Source organism: Sus scrofa, chromosome 3 (genome assembly GCF_000003025.6).
Source record: "Sus scrofa isolate TJ Tabasco breed Duroc chromosome 3, Sscrofa11.1, whole genome shotgun sequence".
NCBI lineage: Eukaryota > Metazoa > Chordata > Mammalia > Artiodactyla > Suidae > Sus > Sus scrofa.
Window position 1 is genome coordinate 46360305 of NC_010445.4, and position 27184 is coordinate 46387488.

The 27184-nt window shown below is 40.0% G+C and overlaps 2 protein-coding genes across 4 annotated transcripts in view; both read right to left on the reverse strand.

Annotated features, from left to right (window-relative positions):
* Positions 1-17975, reverse strand: part of NPHP1 (nephrocystin 1) — a 61416-nt gene extending 43441 nt beyond the window's left edge. For 2 of the 3 annotated variants that reach the window (XM_013995823.2, XM_013995824.2), the window contains exons 1-6: positions 16856-17975; positions 11548-11621; positions 4800-4860; positions 3353-3477; positions 905-1133; positions 491-592 (exon numbers count right to left, since the gene is read on the reverse strand). In XM_013995823.2, coding sequence (XP_013851277.1) covers positions 491-592; positions 905-1133; positions 3353-3477; positions 4800-4860; positions 11548-11621; positions 16856-16924 — 660 coding nt within the window. In that variant the 5' untranslated portion in view covers positions 16925-17975. The remainder of the gene's footprint in view (positions 1-490; positions 593-904; positions 1134-3352; positions 3478-4799; positions 4861-11547; positions 11622-16855) is intronic. The other variant, XM_013995825.2, reaches the window with a different exon arrangement.
* On the reverse strand, positions 20271-21507 carry LOC100521082 (uncharacterized protein encoded by LINC00116). Its single transcript, XM_003124818.4, has 2 exons — positions 20947-21507; positions 20271-20374 (listed from the first exon to the last, which is right to left on the reverse strand). Exon 1 carries the CDS (start codon positions 21443-21445, stop codon positions 21086-21088), a length of 360 nt encoding a protein of 119 aa, XP_003124866.2. The 5' UTR covers positions 21446-21507; the 3' UTR covers positions 20271-20374; positions 20947-21085.

The following is a 27184-nucleotide window of genomic DNA, read 5'->3' on the forward strand; positions in this document are numbered from 1 at the left end:
GTAGCTTGCATGATATTCCTACTGGTCAGCACTGATCTAGTCAGATACCTTATCTACATACATAAGGCCCAGAAAATGACCATGCTATATTATGAAATATAAAAAGACAGGCTACAAATATGCATATGTAGGATGTCAGCATCTTAGTAAGGGAACATACATTTGCAGAAGTTAATGCAAAGTTAACAGGGGTTTTGTTTACAATGAATAACAAATGCCTATTGATTTCTGTGATCACCACTGGTCCACAGAGAGCATCTTCATCGCAGGAGAATGCTCTAGAGCTCAGCTGCAGAAGAGCCCTTCACGGGTTCCCAGGACCATTACTACACTGCTTTCTCCCCATGCCCTGTTCCTCTACAACTGAAGCAAATTCTGTATCTCAAGTCATTCACTAGTCAGTTGATCAAAGAATACAGCTTTGTGTTTCATTATAAAGGAAAAAATGTTTTGAATGAGAGATAGGGAAGAATGAACATAAAACACTAACCTCTAAGTAGGTTCTGGGAGTAAGACCTTTGTTTCCTTGGGCGTTCTTGGCCAGCCACCAACCATCAGGGTTTTTTTCAATTATGAGGAGAATTTCCCCTTTCTTAAAGCAAAATAAAGTAAAAATCTGAAAATTAAAACTTACCCCCTAAGTTTAGCATTAGAAACCTTAAAACTATTTTCAGAAGCAGAAGAGCATTTACTCTTTTACCATTTTACTATGAGGTAACTTTGATAGAATTTTCACATGACTACTGCTTATAAACCATAATTCCTACTTATTTTATATAAACAGATTGAATCTTTAAAAAGTTACTATAAGGGCTTTCTAATCTAGGTATACAGACAGAATTTCCGTATTCTGTTAGGTATACAAATTTATCCTTAAGTTGGGTCCCAGTCTGTTTCTACCTACCTTAAATGTAAGATCTCCGACTTGCTGAGCAGTGAAATCTCCAACAGCAATGTATCTTCCACTGGGTGCCTCTTGGTGAGGCTCATTTTCCTGTTTCTTTTCCTCTTCCTCTTCTGTTTCTTCTTCCTCCCCACCACTTTCTTCACTTTCTTCTTTGTCTTCGTCTTCTTCTTCTTCATCTTCTTCAGCAGAACTGTCATCTTCCTCTCTTTCAGTAAGTGCCTGAGTTCTGGAAAAAATAATTCTTTGACAAGGATTGCTTGAAATAACGTAGAAGAACAGATCAAGAATAAGTGTAACTTTTATATGTAGAAGAACTGGCCCATATTTGGAACTGGCAAATTAAGGAAATAAAGGGAAGGTACCATTAATAATTTCTACCATCTAGCAACGAATACGTGACCTGAACACATGAGAGAGATGAGGGAGTGCTACCTCTGGGGAACGCATGTGGCAAGGTAGGGCATGCACTGGACTTGAGGCCAAGAGACTTGCTTTTAAATCTTGGATTCATCCATTCAGCAAATGTTGCTTGAGCATTATTGCATTGTGGTTAGAGCATAGACTGGGAGCTTAAATTCTAGCTCTATCTCCTTGTTGAATGATCATGGGTAGGTTTCTTTTTTTTGGCTTCACCCATAGCATGTGGAAGTTTCCGGGCCAGGGATAGAAACTGTGCCACAGTAGTGACAATGCCAGATCCTTAATGGCTAGGCCACCAGGGAACTCCAATTGGGTAAGTTTCTTTTAAGCTCTCCATTTCTCTTTGGAAAAGTGGAGATAATACTAGAACTTGTCTCATAAGGTTGTCCTGAAGATCAGAGGAGTAACAAACTTGCAGTGTTAGAACAGTGCCTGCCCACAGCAAGCTTTCAATAAAAGTCAGATGATGATGATATGTCACGTTTCCATGGATACAAGGGTAAACCAGAAACAATTCCCTGACTTGGAGGAGCTTACATTGAAACAACCTAGTAGATGGGAAATTATAATTTAGTTCAATGACACTGCAGTAGAGGTAAACACAGGATACTAAGGAAGCACATAGGAGAGACACCTAATCTAATCTGCATGGGTGGGGATGGGGAAAGACTTAGAATTAGGTCTTGAGAGAAGAGCTGGAGTTAATCGGGTAAAAGGGGAGGAGAAACACAGGGGAGTGGTGAAAGGAGGCTCAAGACCAAGGAACCTCAAGTAGCTCATGAAAGGTAGGAGGAGGCGTGGCAGAAATGAGCAAGAGATGAGGTGGAAACGAGGTGAGCAGAATGCAGCCCAGGTGAGCTTCACCTTTGAGGTATTTCCTAAAAATGAAGTGGGGGAAGGGCAGGATCTGATCTGTACTTCGGAAAGCTGATCAGCCTGCCAATGTGGGAAGGAGACCTGAAGAAGGGCTGAAGGCAAAGTGAGACCCAAGGCAGTATAACCGAAAAAAAAAAAAACCAGCAGTAGGGATGCAGAACAAGGTGTCTGGGAAAGATACTGAGGTAAAATGGAAGGTGAGGGAAGAGAGAAGAGCTAAAATGTCTGCGTAGACGCAGGACTCCTCTCTTAGCATGTCACCCTGTATTCGGGATACCACCCCTGCTTGGTTGATGTTCAATGACTTCAAAAAGTTGTTTTGTCTATTTTGTCCAGACTTTACAGCTGTTTATGGGCAGGTTAAGTCCAATATCAGCTATTCTGTCATTCTCAGTATTGGAAGTCAGTGGGAATTCTAGAATCCCTGCAGCTATGTCCCTTAGCATTTTTTTCCCAGGATACATTGTAAAAGTATGGGAACAGCATTCGATGAGTCTAAATAGTTGATTTTTTCCTTTTTGCTTCCCATGAATTGGGTCTGTTTATTCCATCACATTTTCTTTCCATTTTACAAAGGCTATTGTTAACGTCCACTCCAGCAGGAAAAGAATGTACTTTTGTACCTCCAATTTTTCAAAAGTATTTATGAAAGGAGGAAACATGCCAATAGACAACCCAAATAATCTTCTTTTTACACATCAACACTCACGTTAAAAGCATGATCCTTATTTTTTAACATTTGTTTATTTAGCTTTTCAGGTCTTTGTTTTGTTTCCCCAACTAGCTTCTAAATTACCTGAGGGCAAAGATTACACTTCTACTTCTAACATCTCTCACAGGGTCTCACACTTTCTAATAGACACAATAAATACATATTGACTGATTATACTGTTACTGCCATTTCTTGTTGTCTATATATGACTTTATTCTTTTTTTTTTTTTTTTTTTTTTTTTTTTTTTTTTGGCTGTGCCTGTGGCATGCAAAAGTTCCCAGGCCAGGGATCGAACCTGCACCACAGCAGTGACAATACCAGGTCCTTCACCAGCTGAGCCACAGGGAATTCCCATATGTGACTTTATTCTGAGTCAAACATTAAAATTATTGATGACATAGTATCTGAAAGAAAGAAAGGAAGGAAAGGAGCATACTCAGTTATATTTTCTTTACTTATGGACACAGAAAGTTCCTGCAGTTGGTGGGTAAGCTTATCCAAAAGATTGTGTTCATCTTCTTTCTTCTGATTATAATTCCCAACAGGTGCAGGTTCATCCGCCTATGAGAAAATATGAGTCGATTTAACTACAAAAAAAAAAAAATTCAGTTTCCTATTACATTTATTTTAAAATAAAACAACTCCAATGAGTGCCATAAGACAAAGTAAATATCAATATGACTAGGCCTTAGAAACTTGAGATTAAAAGAAATGAAATGTAGATTATTATGTTGGAATGTGAACCAAATTACAAAATAAAATTAGACTATTTGTTTTTGTGTTTTGTTTTCTTGCTAGGTGGTATAGACCCTCTATGATCAGTAAGGGACAGGTTCCAGACAGAAATCGGCTTAGAAGTAAAAAGACAGGTGCCAAGTTCAAATTCTGCCACTCCCTGGCAGTGAAACACTGGGAAAGCTGCTTCACCTTAGGAAGCCATTTGTGAATAGTTAGGGTTTCAAATTTAGGGTCAGTCTGTCTCCTGAATTATAAAATTTGTGTCACTGGAAAAATTCAGAAGAGACACTCAGTGCGCTCTCGTCTTAGATGCAGGAAAGGGGAATCACACAGGTGGGGAGATGACTTTCATATACCTTCCACCCTAAATGCTCTGAAAGTCTCTGGCCCTGGATATCCAGCAGAAGCTCAGGCTCATATTAAGAGAGGAAATCCTGATGGGACCGTCAAGAGCAAATTCTACTTTCCTCTATTTCTGCAGAGTCAGCAATATCAGAGCTGCCATGTAATACAAAAAGCTTCTTTACCATGTACCCTCTGGGCCAGATTATGTACTCTCCTTACAATGGACTTTAAAAAAAATTTTTTTTTTTGCTTTTTTTTAGGGCTGCACTTGCAGCATATGGAAATTCTCAGGCCAGGGGTAGAATTGAAGCTGCGGCTGCTGGCCTACACCACAGCCACAGCAACACCAGATCCAAGCCACATCTGCCACCTATACCACAGCTCACAGCAATGCCGGATCCTTAACTTGCTGAGTGAGGCCAGGGATGAAACCCACATCCTCATGGATACTAGTTGGGTTCATTACCCCCTGAGCCACAACAGGAACTTCCTAAAGCAACTCTAAACTATGAAACATAAAACTTACACAATACAAAAATAAAAACATTTCTTCTCAGTTTTTCTGAGTGTTCAATGCTGAGTGAGTTCACTGAAGCTGAACATTTATCAGTACTGAGAGCCCTGGCTTTTCTGCTCCCCAGCACACACTTGGCACGACTGTCCGGCAGGTTAGCACAAACCACACTTATACTTCATCACTTACGTGAACCCAGGGACTTACCCACTCTAATAGACTGCCACTTAATAAGATATTTGGGTAAAAACAGACTTTTTATAATATGATCAACTATAATACTTACTTTGTTTAATTTTTGAAGAGCATTTTTATTTTCATCTATTGCCTGTTTTAACTGGATACATCTAAATTTTTAAAAGAGAAAAAATTACTGAGTTTTTAGTTGTCAGAACCAAAAGGCTATTTTATATTGTCATAAGTCTTTAAGCAGGCAAGGCAATTTCTATTGTGTGGATGTCAAAAAATTCACAAGCCTTTCCACTTATTAGCTTGGATGATCCTCACAGCCAAGATTTAAGGTACAAAAAAGGTATGATAACCAAAACTCAGAAAACTTAAGGGCCTCTGGGCTTTAGTCTCCTATCTGTAAAATAAGGAAAACACTGGACTTTAAAATGATTCTCTATCTCTAAAATTCCATAAACCTAGGATGCAGCCAAGAAGATACAACTAATAATGATCATAACAACTGGAATTTATTTCTTGCACCATGCACAATGCTAAGAAGTTTACAAGTATCACCTCGTTTTAGTTTCATCACAACACTCACTCCAGCTGAAGAAAGCTGAGTTCTAAAGTTGATCAGAGCTAGTCCATGGGAGAGTAACAACGTGCAGGCAGAGTTTTGGGTTCTACAGCTGGCCTCTTCCCAACACAGCAACTTCTCTTATGAACTTAGCCCGTCCGTATGGGTAGAGTGTTTTGGTTCTTCCATAGACAGTTCATACACAAAGTCTTAGACACCCAAATTATAAGCATAAAAATGACCAAAAATGGGCTATAGTTAGTGATGAGTTCTTAAACATCAAATGTTTTCCCCAACAATCTGTAAAAGTCAATATTTTTATGCTGAGTTATATCTTTTTTTCTCAGAGAGGTTAATAAAATGAAATAAGCAGTGAAAAGGGGGGTAAAAATCCTTTGTGAAAGAGGCAGAAAGAAGTGGAAATGTCACTCTGTGGCTGACCCTCTAGTTAGCTACACCAAAGTCTTTCTGCCACCCTCCACAATGGCATGCTCGGCCTTCACTGTGGCTAAGGTGGGTGTCTGGCCCAGTGCTGGCCAATGAAACATAAAAGAAACATGTTGGGGAAGTTCCTTGTGGTACAGCAGGTTAAGGATCCTGTGCTGTTACTGCTGTGGCTCATGTCACTGCTGTGGGGTGTGGGACTGATCCCTGGCCCAGGAACTTCTGCACACCATGGGTGTGGAAGAAAGAAAGGAAAGAAGAAAGGAAGAAAGGAAGAAAGAAAAGACAAAAGAAAAGAAAAGAAAAGAAAAGAAAAGAAAAGAAAAGAAAAGAAAAGAAAAGAAAAGAAAAAAGAAAGGAAAAGTGAAAAGTGTCAGGCATTTTCTCCCATTTTATTCTCCCTGAAGGAGCACGTAAAGAACCCATCATTCCTTCTACTTTTAGATACTGATGCCTGAAGACTTTGTAATGGTGTGGACAGCCACCACGGTCAAGCCAAGGATGACACAGCAGAATGACAGCAAGGGCTGGTCCTTAGAGACATCAGGAGCCACTGATTCAACACGGGAGAACGTACCTCCAAACTTTTTGCCGCATGAAACTGACTGGTTTTAACAGGTTCCCTGTCACTTGACCAAAAGAATCTTAACTGAAACTTAGACTCATAAGTCTCACCTAAGAACCAGAGTAGAAAATTATTTTATATGTATACAAATTGAATTATTTATTATGATTACCTCCTTTATTATTATGATTACCTCCTTTAGGATTACCTCCTTTAAAATTATTAAAACCCTCAACTGTTAGATATTTTAAGACTTCTGGATCAGAATAAAAACTAAGTACATGTTCATCTTCACCACTTCCTGAAGCCCCACAAAAAAAATGATTACACTATTTTAAAAGGAAATGAACCCTGGATGCAAGAGAATGAAAGAGAAATGACCTGTTAACAAGAGATTTCAACAACTTGCTGCTGCACAGAAAAAAGGTGGAAGCATGATCTTCTATAAAGAGAGGAAGAAGTCACACCAGCATAGGAGGGATACAATCAGCCAGGTAGAAAGTGCTGGGTTCGCAGGTATGAAGGGCAGAGGGTCAACTCAAGTATGTCTAAGGGAACGCATTATGAAGTCCTACAGATGAAAAGCCATGCACAATGGCTGTGGTTTGATTTATATATTAATTATACATTATATTATTTGTTTTATATAAATAAAATCATTTACATAACATCTAAGCTACAAAGAAGGAAATTAGTCTTAAGGCAAACTAAGATCTTTATATTACTCAGGGAGAGAGTAAAGATACTGATTAAGTTTAGATTTAGTTTAGGTTCTTTTATAATAAAATAAGAAATATTTTATAATAAAGTCTTTGACTTTTTAAAAAGTCCATTTACAGAAAATCTAAGCCCGTTAGTTCCCCCTTCTCTTATCTCACTCCTCTCTACCCTCCCTCCTTACAGGAAGACTCCTCTCCTCTAAAACTAATAAATGATCTGGGAAAAATTATAGCTGCTAAAGAAGTTTTGTGTACAACAGTGTTAAAGCCTACCCTATCCTGAGGATGGAGGCTCCTTGGGCTAAGTGCTTGTTCCCAAATGCCTCAAAATCCCTGCCCACATATAAAAACTTCATTCTCTTTCAGGGGATGGTACCAGTGGGAAATGGTACCATACAAGAGTAGAAGAACCCATGACAGCTCTCTAGAATAATCAACCTAGTCTCTCATTCTTTCAAAACAAACAAACAAACAAACAAACAAACAAAGATAATCCAAGGATTATTGGACATAATAAAGAAAACCAGTAACATAAGAATAAAATTTAAGACTAAACACAAGTAAATAAAAAACAATCTGAGCCCAGAGGAACAAAGACAGCTTAGAGAACAGAAAAGAATTAAAAAAAAAAAATCCCAATCATGGAAGTAGTAAGGAGATAACCAAGAACACAATGCTATGAAAAGAAGAAAAATTAAAGAACAAGAAAAGACAATTATAAATGAACAGAATGGCCACTGAAACAATTAAAAGAAAAAGTCAAGAGAAATTCCCAGGCATAAACAAACAAACAAACAAACAAACAAAGAAACAAAAACTAGTGAGGAGAGACCCAGACAAAAAGTCCAGGAGGTTCAAAACCTGACCCAACAGTGTTTCAGGAAGAAACTAAAAGAAGTAAAAAAATTATCTTTTCATAAAAGAAACTCTCCCAGAGCTCATGAGAGACAAGAGTTTTCAAACTGAAAAGACCCATTGAGTATTGAGAAGGATAAGAACAACTCCTGATTACATCATGATGAAATTTCAAAACACCAAGGCTAAGGATAAAAGCCTCAAACAGAGGTAAATTACAAAGGAATGACCATGAAAATTATCAGCATCACTGGGTGTAAAGAAACCAGACAAGGTCTTCAAAGGTTTATGCAGAAAATATTTTTACTTCATATCCAGCCAATTATTAATCAAACATAAGGGCTGAATGATGTTTTCAGGCATGCAAATACCAATGTGAATTTTAAAATGACCATGAGGCAATCTTTTTATACAGAGGGAAAATTATTACTTGGGTTTAAAAATAATTATTAGTTTATTAAAATAAAATTTAAAAACTTAGTTTTCCCTGGGACTTTAAATTCAGCATATAACTTATTCTATTTTAAAATCTGATAAAGCAAGGGCAATCACCTTTACTTTTTCTTGCATTATTGTTTGATTAATTCAAATTGAACTAAATTCCTTAAATAATAAATTCTACTAATAGTTAATTAAATTCCCTTCAATATCTTAAAATTCATTTAAATTTCATTTTGCTTTTAAATACTCTGAACATCTGACTTAAGTAAAATTTTTTTCAAATTTTCTAATGAATCATTTAAACTAGTACCATGAATCTCATATTCCCACGAATGTTATAAATTCTTTTTCTTTTGGCCATACCCATGGCATGTACTGGGCCACAGTAGTGACAATGCTGGATCCTAAACTCGTTGAGCCACCAGGGAACTCCTGAATGTTATAAATTATTTAAATACCCAAAATATACAGATTTTTAATGATGTCCTAAACTTAGTACAAAAGTTAACAGTTAAAACAATCTAATTCAATTAGTTTATCATGTCTGTGTAATTTTAAAATCTATTTAAACTCTCTGAGGGATTAAAAAGAAAATGCAAAACAAAACAAAAAACACCTATCTACCAAGAGAACGGTTTTCCCATCTCAAGAGAGGTAGGATCACCATCCCAAGCAAGGCAGCATTGCTGACAGACAGGTCACAGGATCTGGGGCTGCACAGGCCAAGGACCTTTCACAACTCAGTCTAAGCCAATGATGCTCACTCTGAGCTGTTTTTGTAGTTTCTGTCAAAGGAACAAGTCCATAACCTTCGGTTTTAGGTTTGCTTCTCCTAGACCCAAGTTATACCATGATATGTGTTGCATTCAATTCAAATGAACCAAAGGCTGTAACTCCACTGAGACTGGAGTGAAGTTCCTTCTCTCACTCAATTAAATTCTGCATTTCTCGGACAAGTTTCTAGAAACATACAGCCCACCAAAACTGAATCAAGAAGAAATAGATAATTTGAACAGACAGATCACTAGAAGTGAATTAAAATATGTAACCAAAAAACTCCCTGCAAACAAAAGTCCAAGACCAGATGCCTTCACTGGGAAATTCCACCAATCACACAAAGAACTTATATCGATCCTTCTCAAATTTTTCCAAAATACTGAAGAGGAGGGACCACTTCCAAAGTCATTCTATTAAGCCACTCTCACCCCGATACCAAAAACAGTCAAATATAATACCAAAAAAAAAAAAAATTAAAAAAAATTACAGGCCAATATTTTTGATGAATATAAACTCTCAGTAAAATATTAGCAAACTGAATCCAACAACACATTAAAAAAATCATATTCCATAATCAAAGTGGATTCATCCAGGGTCACAAAGATAGCTCAACATATGCAAATCAAAATATAAAAATCATTTTTAAAAAACCATGCAAATCAACCAACACCGCATCAAGAAAAAAAGACAAAAACCACAAGATCATCTTGACAGATGTAAAAAAAGTATCTGATAAAATTCAACATCCATTCATGATGAAAACTCTTACTAAAGTGAGTATAGACAGCACATATCTCAACATAATAAAAGCTGTTTATGACAAACCCACAGCCAACTCAATGGTGAAAAGCTAATGATCCAGCAATCCCACTCCTAGGCATACATCTGTATAAAACTATAATTTGAAAAGATACATGCACCCTTATGTTCACAGCAGCACTATTTCGAACAGCCAAGACATAGAAGCAACCTGAATGTCTACTGACGGAGAAATGGATTAAGAAAATATGATACATATATATATATAATGGAATACTACTCAACCAAAAAAAGAATGAAATAATGCCATTTGCAACAACATGGATGGACCTAGAGATCATATTAAGCAAAATAAGTCAGAAAGAGAAAGATAAATGCTATATGATATCACTTATATGTGGAATCTAAAATATGACACAAATGAACTTATCTATGAAAAAGAAACACACTCACAGAGAAAACAGACCTGTGGTTGCCAAGTGGGTGGAGAGGCAGGGGAGGGATAGATTACTAGTTTGGGATTGGCAGATGCAAACTATTATATTTAGAATTCAAGCTCCTATTGAATAACACAGGGAACTATATTCAATACCCTGTAATAAACTACAGAGGAAAAGAATATGAATAAGTGTGTATATAGATATATATTCATATTCGTATAACTGAATCATCTTGCCGTATACAAGAAACTAACACAACACTGTAAGTCAACTATATTTCAATTAAAAAGAAGTAAATTCTGCATTTCTTATCAATCTTAAAATATTTTTATTGCCTTTCCACTTTAATGTTGTATAGCTAAGTAATGTTAGACATATTAACTATGAACCTTAATTTTCTCATCAATATTAATGAGTATCTCACAATGTTATTGTGAAAATTAATTAAGAAAAAGTTTGGAGTTCCCGTCATGGCGCAGTGGTTAACGAATCCGACTAGGAACCATGAGGTTGCAGGTTCAATCCCTGCCCTTGCTCAGTGGGTTAAGGATCCGGCGTTGCCGTGAGCTGTGGTGTAGGCTGCAGATGCGGCTCGGATCCTGCGTTGCTGTGGCTCTGGCGTAGGCTGGTGGCTACAGCTCCAATTCGGCCGGGGACCTCCATATGCTGTGGGAGCGGCCCAAGAAATAGCAAAAAGGCAAAAAAAAAAAAAAAAAAAGTTTTTAGAGAGCTTGGTACATACAGAGTACAAAATAAATGTAAGCTGCCACTTTTTAACATTTTAATTCTCTATTTAATCTTATAATTCCAATATTTAGACTTGGCAGACATAGATAATTTAAGAAATATTTGAAAATACATTTTGGAAAATTTCATTCCTTGTTACCTCAGTATTATTGCCCATTATTATTTTGTCTTTTTAGAAACTGTATTAGGCATTCCCATCATCGCTCAGCAGGAACAAATCTGACTAGCATCCATGAGGATGCAGGTTTGATCCCTGGCCTTGCTCAGTGAGTTAAGGATCTGGTGTTGCTATGAGCTGTGGTCACAGATGCAGCTCAGATCTGGTACTGTTATGGCTGTGGTGTAGGCTAGCAGCTACAGCTCCGATTAGATCCCTAGCCTGGGAACCGCCTATGCCACAGGTGTGGCCCTAAAAACAAACAAACAAGAAACTGTATTGATTAAAAACAGAAATACTGCCTCAATTTCTATGCTGTATATACTGCTCATTGATATGTAAGCAGAGTCCCAAAGAGCTTACACAATTTAGTATGCTTTACCTTTGGTAAATATCTTGTCTTTTGCTGGCTTCTAGAGCTCCTTTCAGTCGACTCTCAGAAAGCAAACCTTCAACCTACAATAAATGGAGACTTTAAAATATTGTATTGTTAAATATAATAACTTTAGGCAATAAAATTTTCTTTTCCAATATCTTATAATGAACACTTTAAACATACAGTTGAAAGAACTTTACAGTAACATCCAGGTACCCACCTTCTAGATTCTACCATTTTACCATTCTTTTTTAATTCATCTCTTCATCAATCTATCTATTTTTTTATGTATTTCAAAGTGAACTACGATAATCAGTATATTTCCCCTTAAATAATACACAATGGGCATCACTAACTAGAGTTCAATATTTGGTGTAAAATTTACATACAGTGAAATGCACTGATCTTTTTTTTAAAGAAATGATCATTAATTTTATTCCAGATCTCAGGCTTCAAAATATCTTTTTTTTTTTTTTTTTTAAAGCCACAGTTGCAACCTAAGCAGCAGCTGCAGCAACATCACATCCTTTAATCCACTGCATCAGGCTGGGGATCAAACCTGAGCTTCTGTAGTGACCTAAGCCACTGAAGTCGAATTCTGGTTTTGTTTGTTTGTTTGTTTGTTTTTTAGGGCTGCACTCGAGGCATATGGAGGTTCCAAAGGTAAGGGTCAAACTGGAGCTACAGCAATGTGGGATCCGAGCCACATCTACAACCTACACCACAGCTCACGGCAAGGCCAGATCCCTAACCCACTGAACGAGGCCAGGGATGGAAGCTGCATCCTCATGGATACTAGTCAGGTTCGTTTCCACTGAGCCACACCTGGAACTCCTGCAGCCGGATTCTTAAGCCACTGCACCACAGTTGGAACCCCTGAAATGCACAAATCTTAGGCATACATTTGCTGAGTTTTGGCAAAAGCATATGCCCATGAAAACCAAACCCCTGTCAACTGTCGGGAGCCATAAGGCTGCTCCAGTAAAGAAGTCACAGTCAGCACCTGCATGAGGCTTGTCTGGTTAGCAGAGCTACAGACAGGCTGAAGAAAGAAGAAGGATTGCAGAGCAATTCCTTGAAAAACATCGGTTTCCTGGAAAAGAAAAATGATACCCCCTAAAAAACATGCCGATTTACTTCTTTGTGTTTGTTCTTCTCTTTCCATCTTTGACTCATAGTTTCCTTATAACTAGGGATTTGCCCTGGGTACGTAAACACCAGGACCAAAACAGAGTGAAGTCACTTAAACAGTGTAATGGAAAAATCCTTTGTTTTGGAGTAATAATTTATGGCACCTATTTTGTAAAAGTATACAAGGGAAACTTTTATGACTTCAGTCCCTTCACATTGGGAAGAAGTTCGGGGCTGGTATAAGTGTTGTATATGGCCTACAAATTGCCATTCCCTACAACAGATATATTTTCTATTAAATAACAGTGTCACCTGTAATTTTTATCATCCCTTGTGGGGGCACTTGGCAATTCTTAGGAATAATACTCCTCCCTATTGGAATTGGTGGTTTAGACAAATAGCTTATATAAAGAGCTTACGTAAGCCAGGACAATAGGTTATATGCTTAGCTCGCTGGCGCCAAATAAACTGCAGCCCCAAGAATGTCATGAGCCTAAGGCTCTCATGCGTTTCTGTTAACCACATATGCCTTTAGCTAAAGAATGTTAGGTACCACAGTCTATCACTTATTAAAGCTTTGTTCTTAATATAGAATAGAATAGCTTACTATTGACCTATTAAGAAAAATACAGTGTGAAATTTTAAGTTTCTAATCTTAAAGAAAAATCTGAAACTAAAGGAACATGTTCTGACTAATCTCTTTTTTCATCTCAGGTGGAGGGTACAATAGGGGCTTTAAATCAAGTGTTAATGTCAAATCTTACATAAGACTTGTTTGTAAAATGGTATAAAAGCTGATGCTCTTCACTTAATAAATTGGGTCATCTGCAGCATGTAGCTGAGGAGTTGGCTCCAATTCTTTCCGAGCCTTTTGTAGCCCCTCCTCCTGTTCGTCGTCTCCTGGCTGCTGGGGCTGGACCCTGGCAGTCAACATATAATTTCCATTACTCCAGAAAGTTCCCAGAAAGTATATACTCTTTTGTGTAATCATTTCACACAGAATGTTTTTGAGACACTTCCATATTGTTGTGTTTATCATTAGTTTATTCCTTCTTATTGTTGAGTAGTATTCATTGTATGAATAAACCACAGGTTTTTGAATCCTCATTCTTATATCTTATACAGTGACATAGCAATTTCCAAACATTACATACAACTTTGCCAATGTTTCCACAAAAGAGGCACATACATCTTTTGGGTTCTTTCCTCTAAAAGATAGAATGGATGAAAAAAGAGAAGCAGAATTTCTCTACTCTTGCCATTTTGTATCTGAGTGTTATTTACAAAATTTGCACATTTGGTGACAGGGTGAGTCTTCATAGGCATGACCCAGATGGGCTCTGGATCACTTGTCCCAGAGATCCCACGGATCCCAAGCTGGAAATCTGTTCCCTTTTCTGCTTTGGGTGTCTTCTGTCGGGCCAGGGAAGAATTAACTCACACCATCACAGAGCCCTTTGCAGACAGATAACACTTGGTGTATCTAAAGGTTCCAGAGCCAATTGGTCTCCAGCTTGAATAAACCTGGCAATTGTTTTGTTTCATCTTTGGTTTTTTGTTTTTGTTTGTTTTGTGGGTTTTTTTTGTGTGTGTGTGGGGGGGGGAGGGGGGTTGGCCATGCCCACGGCATGCAGAAGTTCCTGGGCCAGGGATCAAACCCACACCACAGCAGTGACTTGAGCCACAGCAGTGACAATGCCAGATCCCAAACCCACTGAACCACCAGGGAACTCCCTGTTTCAAATTTGTATTAATAATAATGTTAATAGAAAATCTCTTTGTAGTTTACTTCTACAACATTTCCTGGTTCTCCTAATATTCCACTAAATTTAAAATTAGATACAGGCTTTCCTGTTGTGGTGCAGTGGTTAATGAATCCGACTAAGAACCATGAAGTTGTGGGTTCGATCCCTGGCCTCGCTCAGTGGGTTAAGGACCCAGCATTGCCATGAGCTGTGGTGTAGGTCGCAGACGCAGCTCAGATCCCACGTTGCTGTGGCTCTAGTGAAGGCCAGTGGCTACAGCTCTGATTAGACCCCTAGCCTGGGAACTTCCGTATGCCATGGGAGCAGCTCAAGAAAAGGCAAAAAGACAAAAATAAAATATAAAATAAAATAATAAAATAAAATAAAATTAGATACAGACCCATATTAAGCATCTTGCCAGAACTCAGCTTAAGTCAATGTCTTATGAAGTTTTATTTTTATTTCTACCAGGTAAGTATTCTATTTTGTTGTACCATTCTAATCCCACTAGTGTCCCTCAAGAAATATCTATCCATCCGATCTTTTATACTTTTTAAAGGAAAGCCCAAAACTGGATAAAATATGAGCACTCGGTATATTTCTTGTCTGCCAAAGATTATAAAGTAATTTTATTTAGTGGAAACAAAGTTGGTAATAGGCCAAATGGAAAATAAAAACTAAAATTAGCAAAGTGAAATAGGAATTTCAAAAAATAAATTAACAACCAATTAATTACTAATTACTTTTTTCTTAACTTTTAGATATAGAGTGTTCAAAGTTATGAAAGTATCAAAAAGTATGAAGTGAAACACACAATAGTCATTAGCATTCTACCACATAGAGTTACCATTCTGGCATGTTTCCATCATTTTTGTGTGCATATTACATATTAAATTTTAAAATTGAAATGCTATACATTTAATATTATATGTCTTTATAATATGTATTATACTATCTATCCATTGTTATTTTTTCTAACTTGACATTTTATAAAATATTTTCCCTAACACGTTAAAATCTCCTTAACAAAATTTTAATCACAGCATTACACCCCACCATGTTTTTCCATTCCCCTACTACTGATGATTTAAGTTGTAGTCAGCCTTTTCTACTATAAGTAATACTGTAATGAATACTTTCACATTTCCACCTCTGCCTCAAATTTTTTTTTTTAATTACTGTGTATGGTAAACTCCTAGAAATGTAATTACCCAGCCTAGGAGCATGACTATTTGCTACATCTTGTCAAACTGCTTTTGGAAATGCAGTGCCAGTGTCTGTTTCAACACAGCCTCCTCAGTACTGAGTATGTGCTTTTTTAAGTGTTTGTGATATCTTATTTCCTTGGCAATTACTTGATTATCTTTGAAGATTACTTTTCTCCTGTTACCTGAATTTCTTCTTTAGTTCATGTCCTTTGTTCATTTGTCAGGTTTTAATATTTTTCGTGTTTTTTAAGACTTTCCTTTGACCCCTATTTTGCTTGGGTTCATGTGAAGCAGACACACTCAATAGCCTCCACTACTGGGATAGTGGAGGGATAAAGGAAAGGGGGCATGGAGAATGACACTCTCCCCCATCGATGTTGGGCACAGAGACAGTGGAACGATTACTATTGAAAATTTAGGGAGTTCCCGTGGTGGCTCAGTGGTTAACAAATCCGACTAGGGACCATGGGGTTGCCGGTTCAGTCCCTGGCCTTGCTCAGTGGGTTGGGGATCCTGCGTTGCTGTGAGCTGTGGTATAGGTTGCAGACGCGGCTCGGATCCCACGTTGCTGTGGCTCTGGTGTAGGCCCACTGCTCTGAATAGACCCCTAGCCTGGGAACCTCCATGTGCTGCGGGAGCGGCCCAAGAAATGGCAAAAAGACAAAAAGACCAAAAAAAAAAAAAAAAAAAATTGGGGGAGTTCCCCTCCTGGCAGTGGTTAACGAACCCGACGAGGAACCATGAGGTGGCAGGTTCGATCCCTGGCCTTGCTCAGTGGGTTAAGGATCCCGCACTGCCAGGAGCTGTGGTGTAGGTCGTAGAGGCGGCTCGGATTGTGCTGCTGCTGTGGTGTAGGCCGCCAGCTGTAGCTCCGATTAGACCCCTAGCCTGGGAACATCCATATGCTGCTGGTGCGGCCCTAAGGAAAAAAAAAAAAAGTTTAGATTTGGACGTGAGGTAGGTAAGTGAATTCTTAGGTTGGGGATGGAAATGCTGGAGGCTGGGGTGGGGGTGGGTGAGGAGGGTCCTGATTTTCTAGCCCCCCCGAATTGGGTTGGGAGCGTGAGGAGTTAGAACCAGGGGTTAGTACTGGGGTGTTGGGGGTGGGGGAGCGTTGCAACTTGAAAAGGTAGGTGGGTTGGGATAGGCTCCCAGGATTAGGGTGCGCCCCACCCAGATCTCGCCCGCTGCCAGAGCCCAGGTCCCCCCTTGGGACTGCCAGACGTTTACCTGCTTCTTCAGTTCCTGACTGCGGCGCTGCAGAGACTGGAGGGGATCGCGCTGCCGCCTTGCCAGCATCTCCCTAGAGTCGGCGCGGAGCTCAGGCCGGTCGCCAGGGAAACCAAGGAGGTGGCGCCGGAAGGTGACGTCACTACCGCGTGAGGGTCTCGCCTCCTTACAGCCCCGCTGGCTAGGCGGGAAGAGCGTATCTTGGTGAAGGTAACCCGCCAGCCCGCAGGGACTGAGCTCTGTACTCGGGCTCACAGCCCAGATAGTCACCTATTCCTCACCAATCCCGAAGGACTGGGGTGGAGTTGGGGGGAATGCCCTTCGGCGTCCGAAACTACAAGTCCCACAATACTCTAATGTCACGCCATTCCTGTTGGAGTTCTCGGTGGTAAGGTATTTGTTTTCTGATACCAGTTTTGCGGAACTAATCTTAAGATACAATTTAAGAATTTTAATGCCTTAAATTAACTGCACGGATAGCATGGCATACATGGTTCTGGCGTATACTCTCACTTCAAATCGGCAGTTTTTAATTCTTTGCCGTTTGGGATATTTCTTGTTATCACTTCATTGTAGTTTTGCTTGTTCACCCTTAGTTCTGTGAGTAGTAATTCTTTATGTTTTACAGCAATCCCGTGAGCACGTAATTATGAGCTCAATTTTACATCTCTCAGAGAGGTTTGTAATATTTTCCTGAGCGGGACTCAGTCCCATAAACCCAATTTCCAATTTTTTTCCACTACACCGGATAAAAATAACTATCTGAACTAACTTTTCAAGAGGAACCACACCGATATTAAGTATTTTTCAGTACAACACACAATTCCACAGGCCCAACTGCCACGCTATTTGCGTACTTTTTTCACAGTATAGAGAAAAGTGACAGGAACTCACCTTGCTTAACTTTCATGCTGAACACCCCCCCATCTCCGTGTAACATCACAGATTAGGATACAGAACATGACCATCACCCTAGTAGTCCTCCCCACCTTCTAATCCCTGCCCACCTCCACACCCTACATCAAAAGTAAACATTAGGAGTTCCCTGGCAGCCTAGTGGCTAAGGACCTGGTGTTACCACTGCTGTAGTTCGGTTCAATCCCTGGCCCAGCAACTTTTGTATGCATCACGGCACAGCCAAAAAACAAAACAAAACAAAAAAACAAAAAAAAAACCACAAACAAAAAAAGTAAACATTGTCCTAACTTCCACCTGTAAAAATTTGTCTTGCCTCCTTTTGAGCTATGTAATGGAATCATGCAGCGTGTACTGGCATCTTGTTAGGCTTCTTTCACTCAGTATGTTTGTACATCTGTATCATTATGTGCATTATGGTTGTTCATTCTCAGTGCTCTCTGGTATTTCATTTTATGACATCCGCTAATATACTCACCCATTCTACTCTTGCTTTTTGTAGCTCATGTCTTTATTTTGAATTTTTTCTACATTACGGCTCATGACACTTCACGTAAATAACCATAGTATTTCTATTAAAAAGCTGAAAAAGGAGGTAGTTAAGTGCTACAAAGTATTTCTAGATGGATTAATAAATCAGTACATCTAAGTGATCTTGTAAGAGATAAGCAAAAAGAAAAAAAGGCACTACAGACAATCCGTCATTTATGAAATATTTATTTTACATATATGTCTATAAGTAAATGAAAAAATTCTACCTGCTTTGTAGACATTTCCATATTTTAAATGGAACAGTTACAGGGTCATGAAGATGGTACAATTCTATGTTGGTTAAAATAAACAAACTCCCTACGTATGTGTATATGTATGAGGAAGGAGGCAAAAAACTGTTGTTCACCTTAGGTGGAAAGATGAGTTTGACTTTATACATTTTTGTACCCAATTCAGAGTGACAAGCATTTATTCCTTATGAGTCCTGGATCAACATCATCGACATCACCTGGGAAAATGTTAGAAATGCCTAATCTCAGGCTTCACCACAGACCTACAGGATCAGAATCTATATTTTAATAATAGTGTTTCATTTGCACATTCAAGCTTGAGGAAACCACTTAGGTATTCACTATGCTGTAAGGAATGAGATTACTCAGTTAACTGCCTTCTTTTTCATTAATTTACATTTCTTTTGACTTATAATACCTAGCATAGTCACCTTAACACTAGTCATTGCTCTCTGTTGTCATCCCTGATGCCATTATGGAAATCAGAGTAACCTACAAGAAAGTTTTAAAGCCAGATGGCCAAAACCAAAGAACACTACGGCCAGTGTCTCTCCTGAGAACAAGCTACTTCATAAAACTCGTTATGATTTTCTTTCATCACTGCGTTACAATGAATATCAACTTTGTATAGCTTCCTCACGGATGACACTGAAAGAGAATTTAAAAGCTTCTGAGGGAATCATAGTGTAGATCTAGTGGCTAATACAGAAAAAGTAATGTCTCCACGTAAAGCAGTATTTTCAGGGGAAAAAACCAAACATGTTTAAGTAGGGCAAGGGGTAGAGAGCTAGAAGGGAAACAGTGAGAGGCAACGTTAAGGAGAACTGTCCGCCACAGTGCCGGGCCACATGGGCCCAGTGTAAAGAGGCAGGCATGACAGAACACTGAGGTGAGACACGAGAGGGAGATGAGTGTGTCATGGTGCTGCACCTAACTGATGAGAAAGGAATCAATACTGGGAAGACCAGGTTCACTGGGAACATGAACAGGCCCAGAGGGTCACAACCTAGAGGCTTAACTGGGCACATACCAACAGTCTGGGGGCACCACGCATGTGCCCTAAGAAACCTACCTTGTCTCAAAGGCCTCACCTCTTTGAGCCTCAGTGAGGAATGGTGACTTGGATACTTCAGCCAACTGCAGCCCAGAAGGGATGGAGCTCTAGAACTAACGGTTCATTCCCTGAATACTGCATTCACAGAATGAAAGTGGAAAAAAGTGGCTTTCTGTGAAACAACTTTTCTGAATTTTCTTATGTTAACATGGTGCTGGAGTTCCCTGGTGGCTTAGCGGTTAAGGATTCAGCAGTTGTCACTGCTGTGGTTTGGGTTCAATCCCTGGCCTGGGAACTTCCACATGCCATGGGCTCGGCCAAAAAAAAAAGAAAGAAAAAAAACAAACTTATCCAAGATCACTTAGAGTTTACTGCCACTCTTGGAAGTGCAAAGGTCTTACATACACCGCCTTTACTTCATTTATTTTTACAGTCCCTTGTTTTCCTGACCAGTTCCAGTAAAACAGCTGGCCAAAAAGATTCAGCTGTCTCCAGGCCAACTCTGCTTTGCAACTGTACCAAGGAACTAGCACCCAATCCTTAAAAAACAAGTTATCTGATCAAAACCACTAATATATCAGTTTTGAGAATCCAGATCTCTCAATTCAGTAAGCTGCACAGCAGGCAAGATACTTTTCCTTTAATAATAATAATAATAATAATAAAAGTTTAAACATCTTTGAACTTTTTATTTTAAAAATAAAATAGATTCATAAAGTGCAAGGAGAAACTATTTCTGTCCAATGCTCTGTATCCATCTTCAACAAGCTGTTGAAAACAGAAAAGAGAAATAAAAATTAGTAATACATAATCGTTAACTTCAAATTATTCTACTGTTTAGTTAAATCATGAAGAATAAGATTTGGTGTTGCAGATAAGAAAACTAAGACTCTGGAAAATTTGCACAGCTCTGATGAAAAAGCCAGGACTAGATGCAAGGCTCCTTACTTCCAAGCCACTCCTCTTTCCACTTGACCAGCACAGTGGAGATGACACAGCATGAATAAAAAGATGTACTATGGTGCTACCAAAAATATAAATAAAAATAAACTGATAAGGAAGTGACAGGAACACTCTAGGGTGTTTTTTTCCTGTGTTTACCGTTTTGAAGTTTAATGTCAAGGTGCAACAACATTGCGCCTGCTAAGATTCTCCCGTAAAATACACGCAGTGAACTGAACTAGACACCCAAGTGCGAGCTATTAGGGAAACTTCCCTCCTCTGTCTGGTGTTTGTGGGGGCAAGTCACCTCCTATGGACTCTCCAAAGTCCCTTCTGCTCCAAGATATCCGTCCGTCCCCAAAGCCTCCCCTTAGAGTACCGCTATAAGTACTGCTCACCGATTCCGGGAAGAGCCTGGCACGGCGGGCGGAGAGCTTGAGGCGAGCCTGGCTTCGGCCGCCGGAGCCCCCAGCGCGGGAGAGAGGCGGCCTCGAGGTGGCCGCGTGGGGGCCGGCGGGGATCGACAATGCGGGGATCTCAGGCCAGGTCCAGCTTCTTCTGCGTCGCCGCCAGTTTGTCCTGCAGCCTCTTTTTCCTCCAGTCCAGGTAGCGCCTCCGCAGCCGGTTGGCCTGCCAGCCCAGGAGCACTCCAGAAGCGAAGGCAACCAGCACTGACAGCTGCAGTGTCCTCTCTGACACATCCGCCATCGCTGCTCCGGGCGTGCAGCGCTGCCTACGGCGGGACGGCGGGGTCAAAAAGCGCAACGCGGTCAGGGGCGGGGCGCGGAGCCTGCGTGCCAGGCACGTCCAGCTGCGCCTCATTGGACGCACAAATTCGTCAGACTCGCCTTCCACGGAAAGCTTGGCTGGTCTTGGAAGCCTCCGTCTTTCCCTCATCGGAGGCCCCACAATTTTATTGTTTGACGTTCCATCAGATGCTGCCTTGCATTATTAGCTAACTTCGGTGGTGCGTCAGCTCATCCTCTTTGTATTTTCTCTCAGCAGTAGTATTCCAGCCAAGTGTGTGACTTTAAATTTTCTGGCAACCTATTAAAAAAAAAAAAAAAAAGACACAGATGAATTTACTTTTAATACTGTATTTTACTTATCTCAATACATAGAGGAAGTTATCCTTGCACATGTAATCGATATAAAAGCTATTAATGAGGTGAGTTTTTAAATACTAAGTCTTTGAAATCTGCTGTAGGTGTTATAATTAACAACACATCTCAGTTTGAACACTAAATTTTCAGTGGAGATACTTAACCAGTATCTAGATTTCATAAAATTTAGTTGAAAGATTAGACTCTTAGACCCTCTTTGTTCCAAACGCATGGAAAATTTCTCTGATAACTGAGTTGAGTATCAGTTTTCAAATTAAATTTAAATTCATTAAAATGTTTTTATAATTTAAGTAACCAGTGCCTCAGCCATGCTAGTCACATATGTGACAGCAAAGCCTAGAGGGCTACACTATTCCAGAACTGAAACTGGGTCAGAGTTGTTGGGATAGAGGGAAGACAAATTCTAATGATGAAAACCAATTCTGGTGGTCACATTCTAAGGTGATCTCCAAGGATTTCCACCTCCTGAAGTTCATACCTTTGTGTAAGTCCTTCCCCTTGAGTAAGGGCTGGATCTGTGACTTGCTGGGATGTTACTCTTGTGATTCATTTATGTTATCTAAAACTTCTCAACAGACTTAAGACTCTCCTTATGGGCTTGATGAAGTAAGCAAAGGTGTTGGAGAAGCTCATGTAGCAAAGAACTACAGGTGCCTCTAGGAACAGTGACATGCCTCCTCCCGCCAACAGCCAGCAAAAAGTCCTCAGTCATTCTACTGTAAGGAAATTCATGTTGCCTGCAATATGAATAAGCTTGGAAGTCCCTTCTTCCCCAGTGCAGCCTCCAGGTGAGAAGACAGCCTGGCTGATGCCTTGATTGTAGTCTTGTAAGAACCTAACAGAGGGACTTCCCGTGTGGCTCACAACATAACTACTCGGCGTTGCTTCTACAGTGGCTGTGGCTCGACCCCTGGCCTGGGAACTTCCATATGCCGCAGGTGCGGTCACTTGAAAAAAAAAAAAAAAAAAAAAAAAAAAAAAAAAAAAAAAAAAAAAGAACCTAACAGAGGACCTGTGTGCCTGGACCCCTGGCCTATTGGAAAGTTGAGATTATAGATGTATGTTGTGTTAATTTGTTACTCAGCAACAGAAACAGATACAGGCATGAAAGGGGAACCAGAATGTGGAGCCTGAACTGTTCTGGAGCAGGGCGCCAGACGTAGCCTCTCTACAGAGTTAGCAAACGAAATTTCACACTCGAAATGAAACCTATCTTCTTACGGGATGATACATACAGTATTGGGTCCAACATGAATTCACTCAAGTCTGTCATGCTTAATGATCATTTATTTAGCAAATATTTGTTGAATGCAGCAGTCGGTATTGGGAATGTAGAAATGAATTTGGCACAACACCTGCCCGCAGACACCTAGTGCAGAGTGAAAAAGATGGAAAAAACAACTATGACACATTCTGATGAATTAGAATATATAGATAAGTATATAGTTCAGCCTTTAAAAAAGAAAAGACAAAAACCTTTGGAAACCTTCTCTTTCTCTCACATTCCACTCAATCTGTTAGTCAATCCTATAAGTTCTGATGGAAGAAGTTTTCACATATTGAGGTATGGGGAAGTCATTCGGGCTTATATATGATATGCCTTGAACTTTATGCTAACTAAAACAGCCCACTTTATGGCCTGTCAAATAGACATCATACATCTGCTTTAACCATTAAAGAAAAGAATGTTACCCACCATCCAGTTATACAAAGGGCTAAGTAGCAACCCTACTGTTGTCACCCACGTACATCCCCCCTCAAAGGAAATTCAGGAGAAAAAATAAAAATAGGATAGATCATCCTGTGATTTGAATAGATGGAACCTAAACAGTTAAGATGCATACCTCCAGTGGGGGGAAAAAAAAAAAGATGCATACCTCAGGAAGAATTTTAGTGACCCCAGATTCTTGCATCTTCCCATATGTAGAAAGGCACTAAAATCATTGAGATATAGGTTCTTTGTGATTAGTAGTAACATTTACCAAGATGTATCCTTGACTGCATGCATTTTCTAGCCAAAATTTCATATATATGGTGACTAACCCTCTCATTTACAGGATATATATATATATATATATATATATATATACACATACATACACAGGCTCCTCCCCTACCTCTTCAGAGCAGTCCCCTCAGAGCTACTGAAAGGCAGTTTCCCAGGCTATAGTCCTCTGCATGGCTCGAATAGAACTCTCTTCTGTTCTTATTATAGATTGTTTGCTGCTTATTTGCATCAGCAGTTCCATTTTCAAAATAGGACCGGAATTAAACCTCTTCTCACTTTACTGCTACTATTGGGTCCAAGCTGCCATCATCTCTTACCTGAGATACTGCAGTAGCCCCTGTCAGGTTTCTCTGCTCCTATATCTGTCCTCAACATTCTGTTCTCAATACAGCAGCCAGAGGGAGCCTTTGAAACAAGAAGTTGTGTCATGCAGTGCCTCAGCTCATACTGCAGTGCCCAAAGCCCCTGTATGATCCATTAGTTCTCCTCTACCCCTTATGGATCACTGGCTGGCTCACTATTTCTCTGCTCGTCATTTCTTGACCTCACTGGGCATGGTGTTACCTAAGAACATTTGCGTGTGCAGTCCCCCTGCCTGGCATATTCTTCCCCCAGGTACCTGCATGACTGACTCTCTCACCTCTAAGTTTTTGTCACCTGTCACCTTCTCAGCGAGGCTACTGACTATTTAAAAGTCAGAAGCCCAACCAGTCCCCAGTTTTTGGCACTCCTAATGTCTGTTTTCCTGCTCTATTCTCTGACAATGTAGTACTTACTGCCTTACACATGCTATAGGATTTACTTACTTATTAGACTAGTTGTTTATCGCCAGCTCCTCCACTGTAATGTAAACTACTTGAGGGCAGGGATTGTTGTCCCAGTTGTATGCTGGTGAACCTCGAGTGCTTACAACAGGGACCATACCAGACACTCAATAAATATTTGGCGTTGAACTGAATCTTGAAAGATAAGTAGGATAATCACAAGAAAAAAAAAAACGCATGAATCTTAGTTTTCTCAGTCATTAGATGAGGAGTTTGGTATGATTCATTAGCTCTAAGACATTTTCAGAAGCCTCTTTTGGCAGCCTGAGGGTGCATACTTGGGCCACTTGTGTTATTGCAAATTTGAACCTCACTTGGAACACTTGCCTCATCCCTAAGTGGCCCTTGGGTTAAAAATAAGCCAGATCACGTACGCTGGAGCCTTGAACATGGAAAAACCTTATAGACCTGGTAGAGACCAGAGAAATCTCTTTGTCTTAGCAGAAGGGACCTCTGGCCAGAGGGAAGAGTAGCACTGCTGAAGAGGAGACAGGGGTATAAAATTTAGATCCCTCTCAGAAAGCCAGTGTGTCTCTGGCTTGAGACTTTGTATTTCCCCCCGGGGCACATTGTTTCACTGGGACATTTTGGTTGACTTGATAATAAATAGCCAGCTTGGAGGTGATGTTTACATGTGGATTTACTGGTTGAATAGTCAACATCATGAGTTAATTGATAAACAGGGGTGTTTTTTGAATGAGAGTTAATTGATAAACAGGGGTGTCTTTTGAATGATACATTAACTGCCACTGTTGAGTTCACTCTTAAGTGCTTGCCAAAGGAAACAATGTTAATTACCATTTACAGTATTATTCTTTTATTGGTTGTAAGTTCATTTAAAGTATGGAAATGGGATTAGTTTCCTCTACAACTCCAGGACCCTAAGTAACAACAGCCCAGTCATTTTACATCCTCAAGTTTCCATCAAAGGTATAGATTTGCCACAATTAATATGAAACATTCAACTCAATACGTCCTTGAAGAACTGACCCTGAAGAACGTGGATGGGCCAGTTGCCCCACCAGCCACAAGCCCACACCCTGCGTCTCAGTCTAACTGCCAGAGCCTTTGTTTTCCATTCTCTTGCCCGAGAAATCACTGGTGGTTCAGTGCTGTGGTGAATGCATTCATTTGCCCTCAGCAGTGCACCGTCTAAGAAACGTGGACTTAGGGGAGGTGGGCAAGCACCATAAATGTACCTGCTAGTGTGATTTCTGAGTGTGACTCATTTCCTCCAAGTACACAGGCAAGAAGGCAAGAGATGCTGCGGGGAAAGCTGGTCTTTCTGTTTGGCAGGAGCCATAAAACACTGCTTCTCGTCTGCCTCTCTGTGATTCTGTAATTCTGGAGACATGCACAGTAGAACGGTCTCCTTTCAGAGAGAAGAGAAAACTCCTGAGTAAGACACCAACCAGTCTCCTCATAACACTGAGGTGAGGGGTCATCTCTACGGCACTAATCGTTCCAACGAGTATTTCCTGGGTGCATATTATGTGTCAGATATTTAGTGCAACATCTATGAGAAGAACACATTTTTACACTTTTGGTTTAAGACAGTGGAGAACTGTGATAAGGTCTCAGTGAATTCCTGGGTCTAGGGGAACCATTAATTTTCCCAGATGAAAGCAAGTAATATTGACCATTTTCATTCACGGGGTCACCAAAGAAAGACAAGTGTGAATCTTTTACACTGAGGAGAAGGTGGTGTTTAGATTAGATATTACAAGGGCATGAGCTCTGTCTTGCTAATTGCTCACAGATCTCAAACAAATCGATATTCTTGACCATTAGGGTTTTTTTTTTTTTCTTTTTACAGCTGCACCTGTGGCATATGGCAGTTCCCAGGCTAGAGGTCGAATCGGAGCTGCAGCTGCGGCCTATGCCACAGCCATGGCAACACTGGATCTGAGCCTTGTGGCAATGCTGGATCCTTAATCCACTGAACGAGGCCAGGGATTGAACCTGCATCCTCACACAGACAGCATCAGAGTTCTTAACCCACTGAGCCACAATGGGGAACTCAACCGTTAAATATTCTAAGAGTAAAGCAGGTGTATTGCATAAACTGATACAAGAAGGAATTAGTTGGTTATAATAATGCCCACCAGGGGCTGGTCTTAGGTCGAACTAGACAATCAGACTCAATGATTGTACCAGACCATGCTTGGCATTGGGTTCACTGAGAAGGCTAGGGGTCAGTAAACAGCATTCTGGCCTGGCATGTCAGGTGTGTTTCTTCAGCAGTAGTCTCATAGCAGTGCCTGGATCAGTCCAAGTGGCAGCTTAAATGTGAAAGAACGAGATGACAGAGGTGGATGTGAGAGCCAAGCTCATGTCCCAAATAGGAATCAGTAACCTGGGTATGGTCCCATAGGCAGAGTCTCCAGGGCCATGAGTCCCTGTTCCTAGTCACCACACTCAGGGAGGTCTAGAGCTATGCCTTTCCATCAGGCATTTATACTCTATTCCCAGTCCTTGTAATCCAGAGGCATTTTAGCAATCAGGGTTCATTTTTACCATAAGCAATGTAGACATTCCGGCTCTGTCAGTTTTCTAGGGAAAGGGGGCTAGAAAGATAATCCAAGGTCACTTTTTTCAGTAGAGAAGGATTTTTGTTAATCCTTTCCCTACATGTACAGTTGGTCTAAGATCTTCATTTGCATCAACATTAAGAAGATAC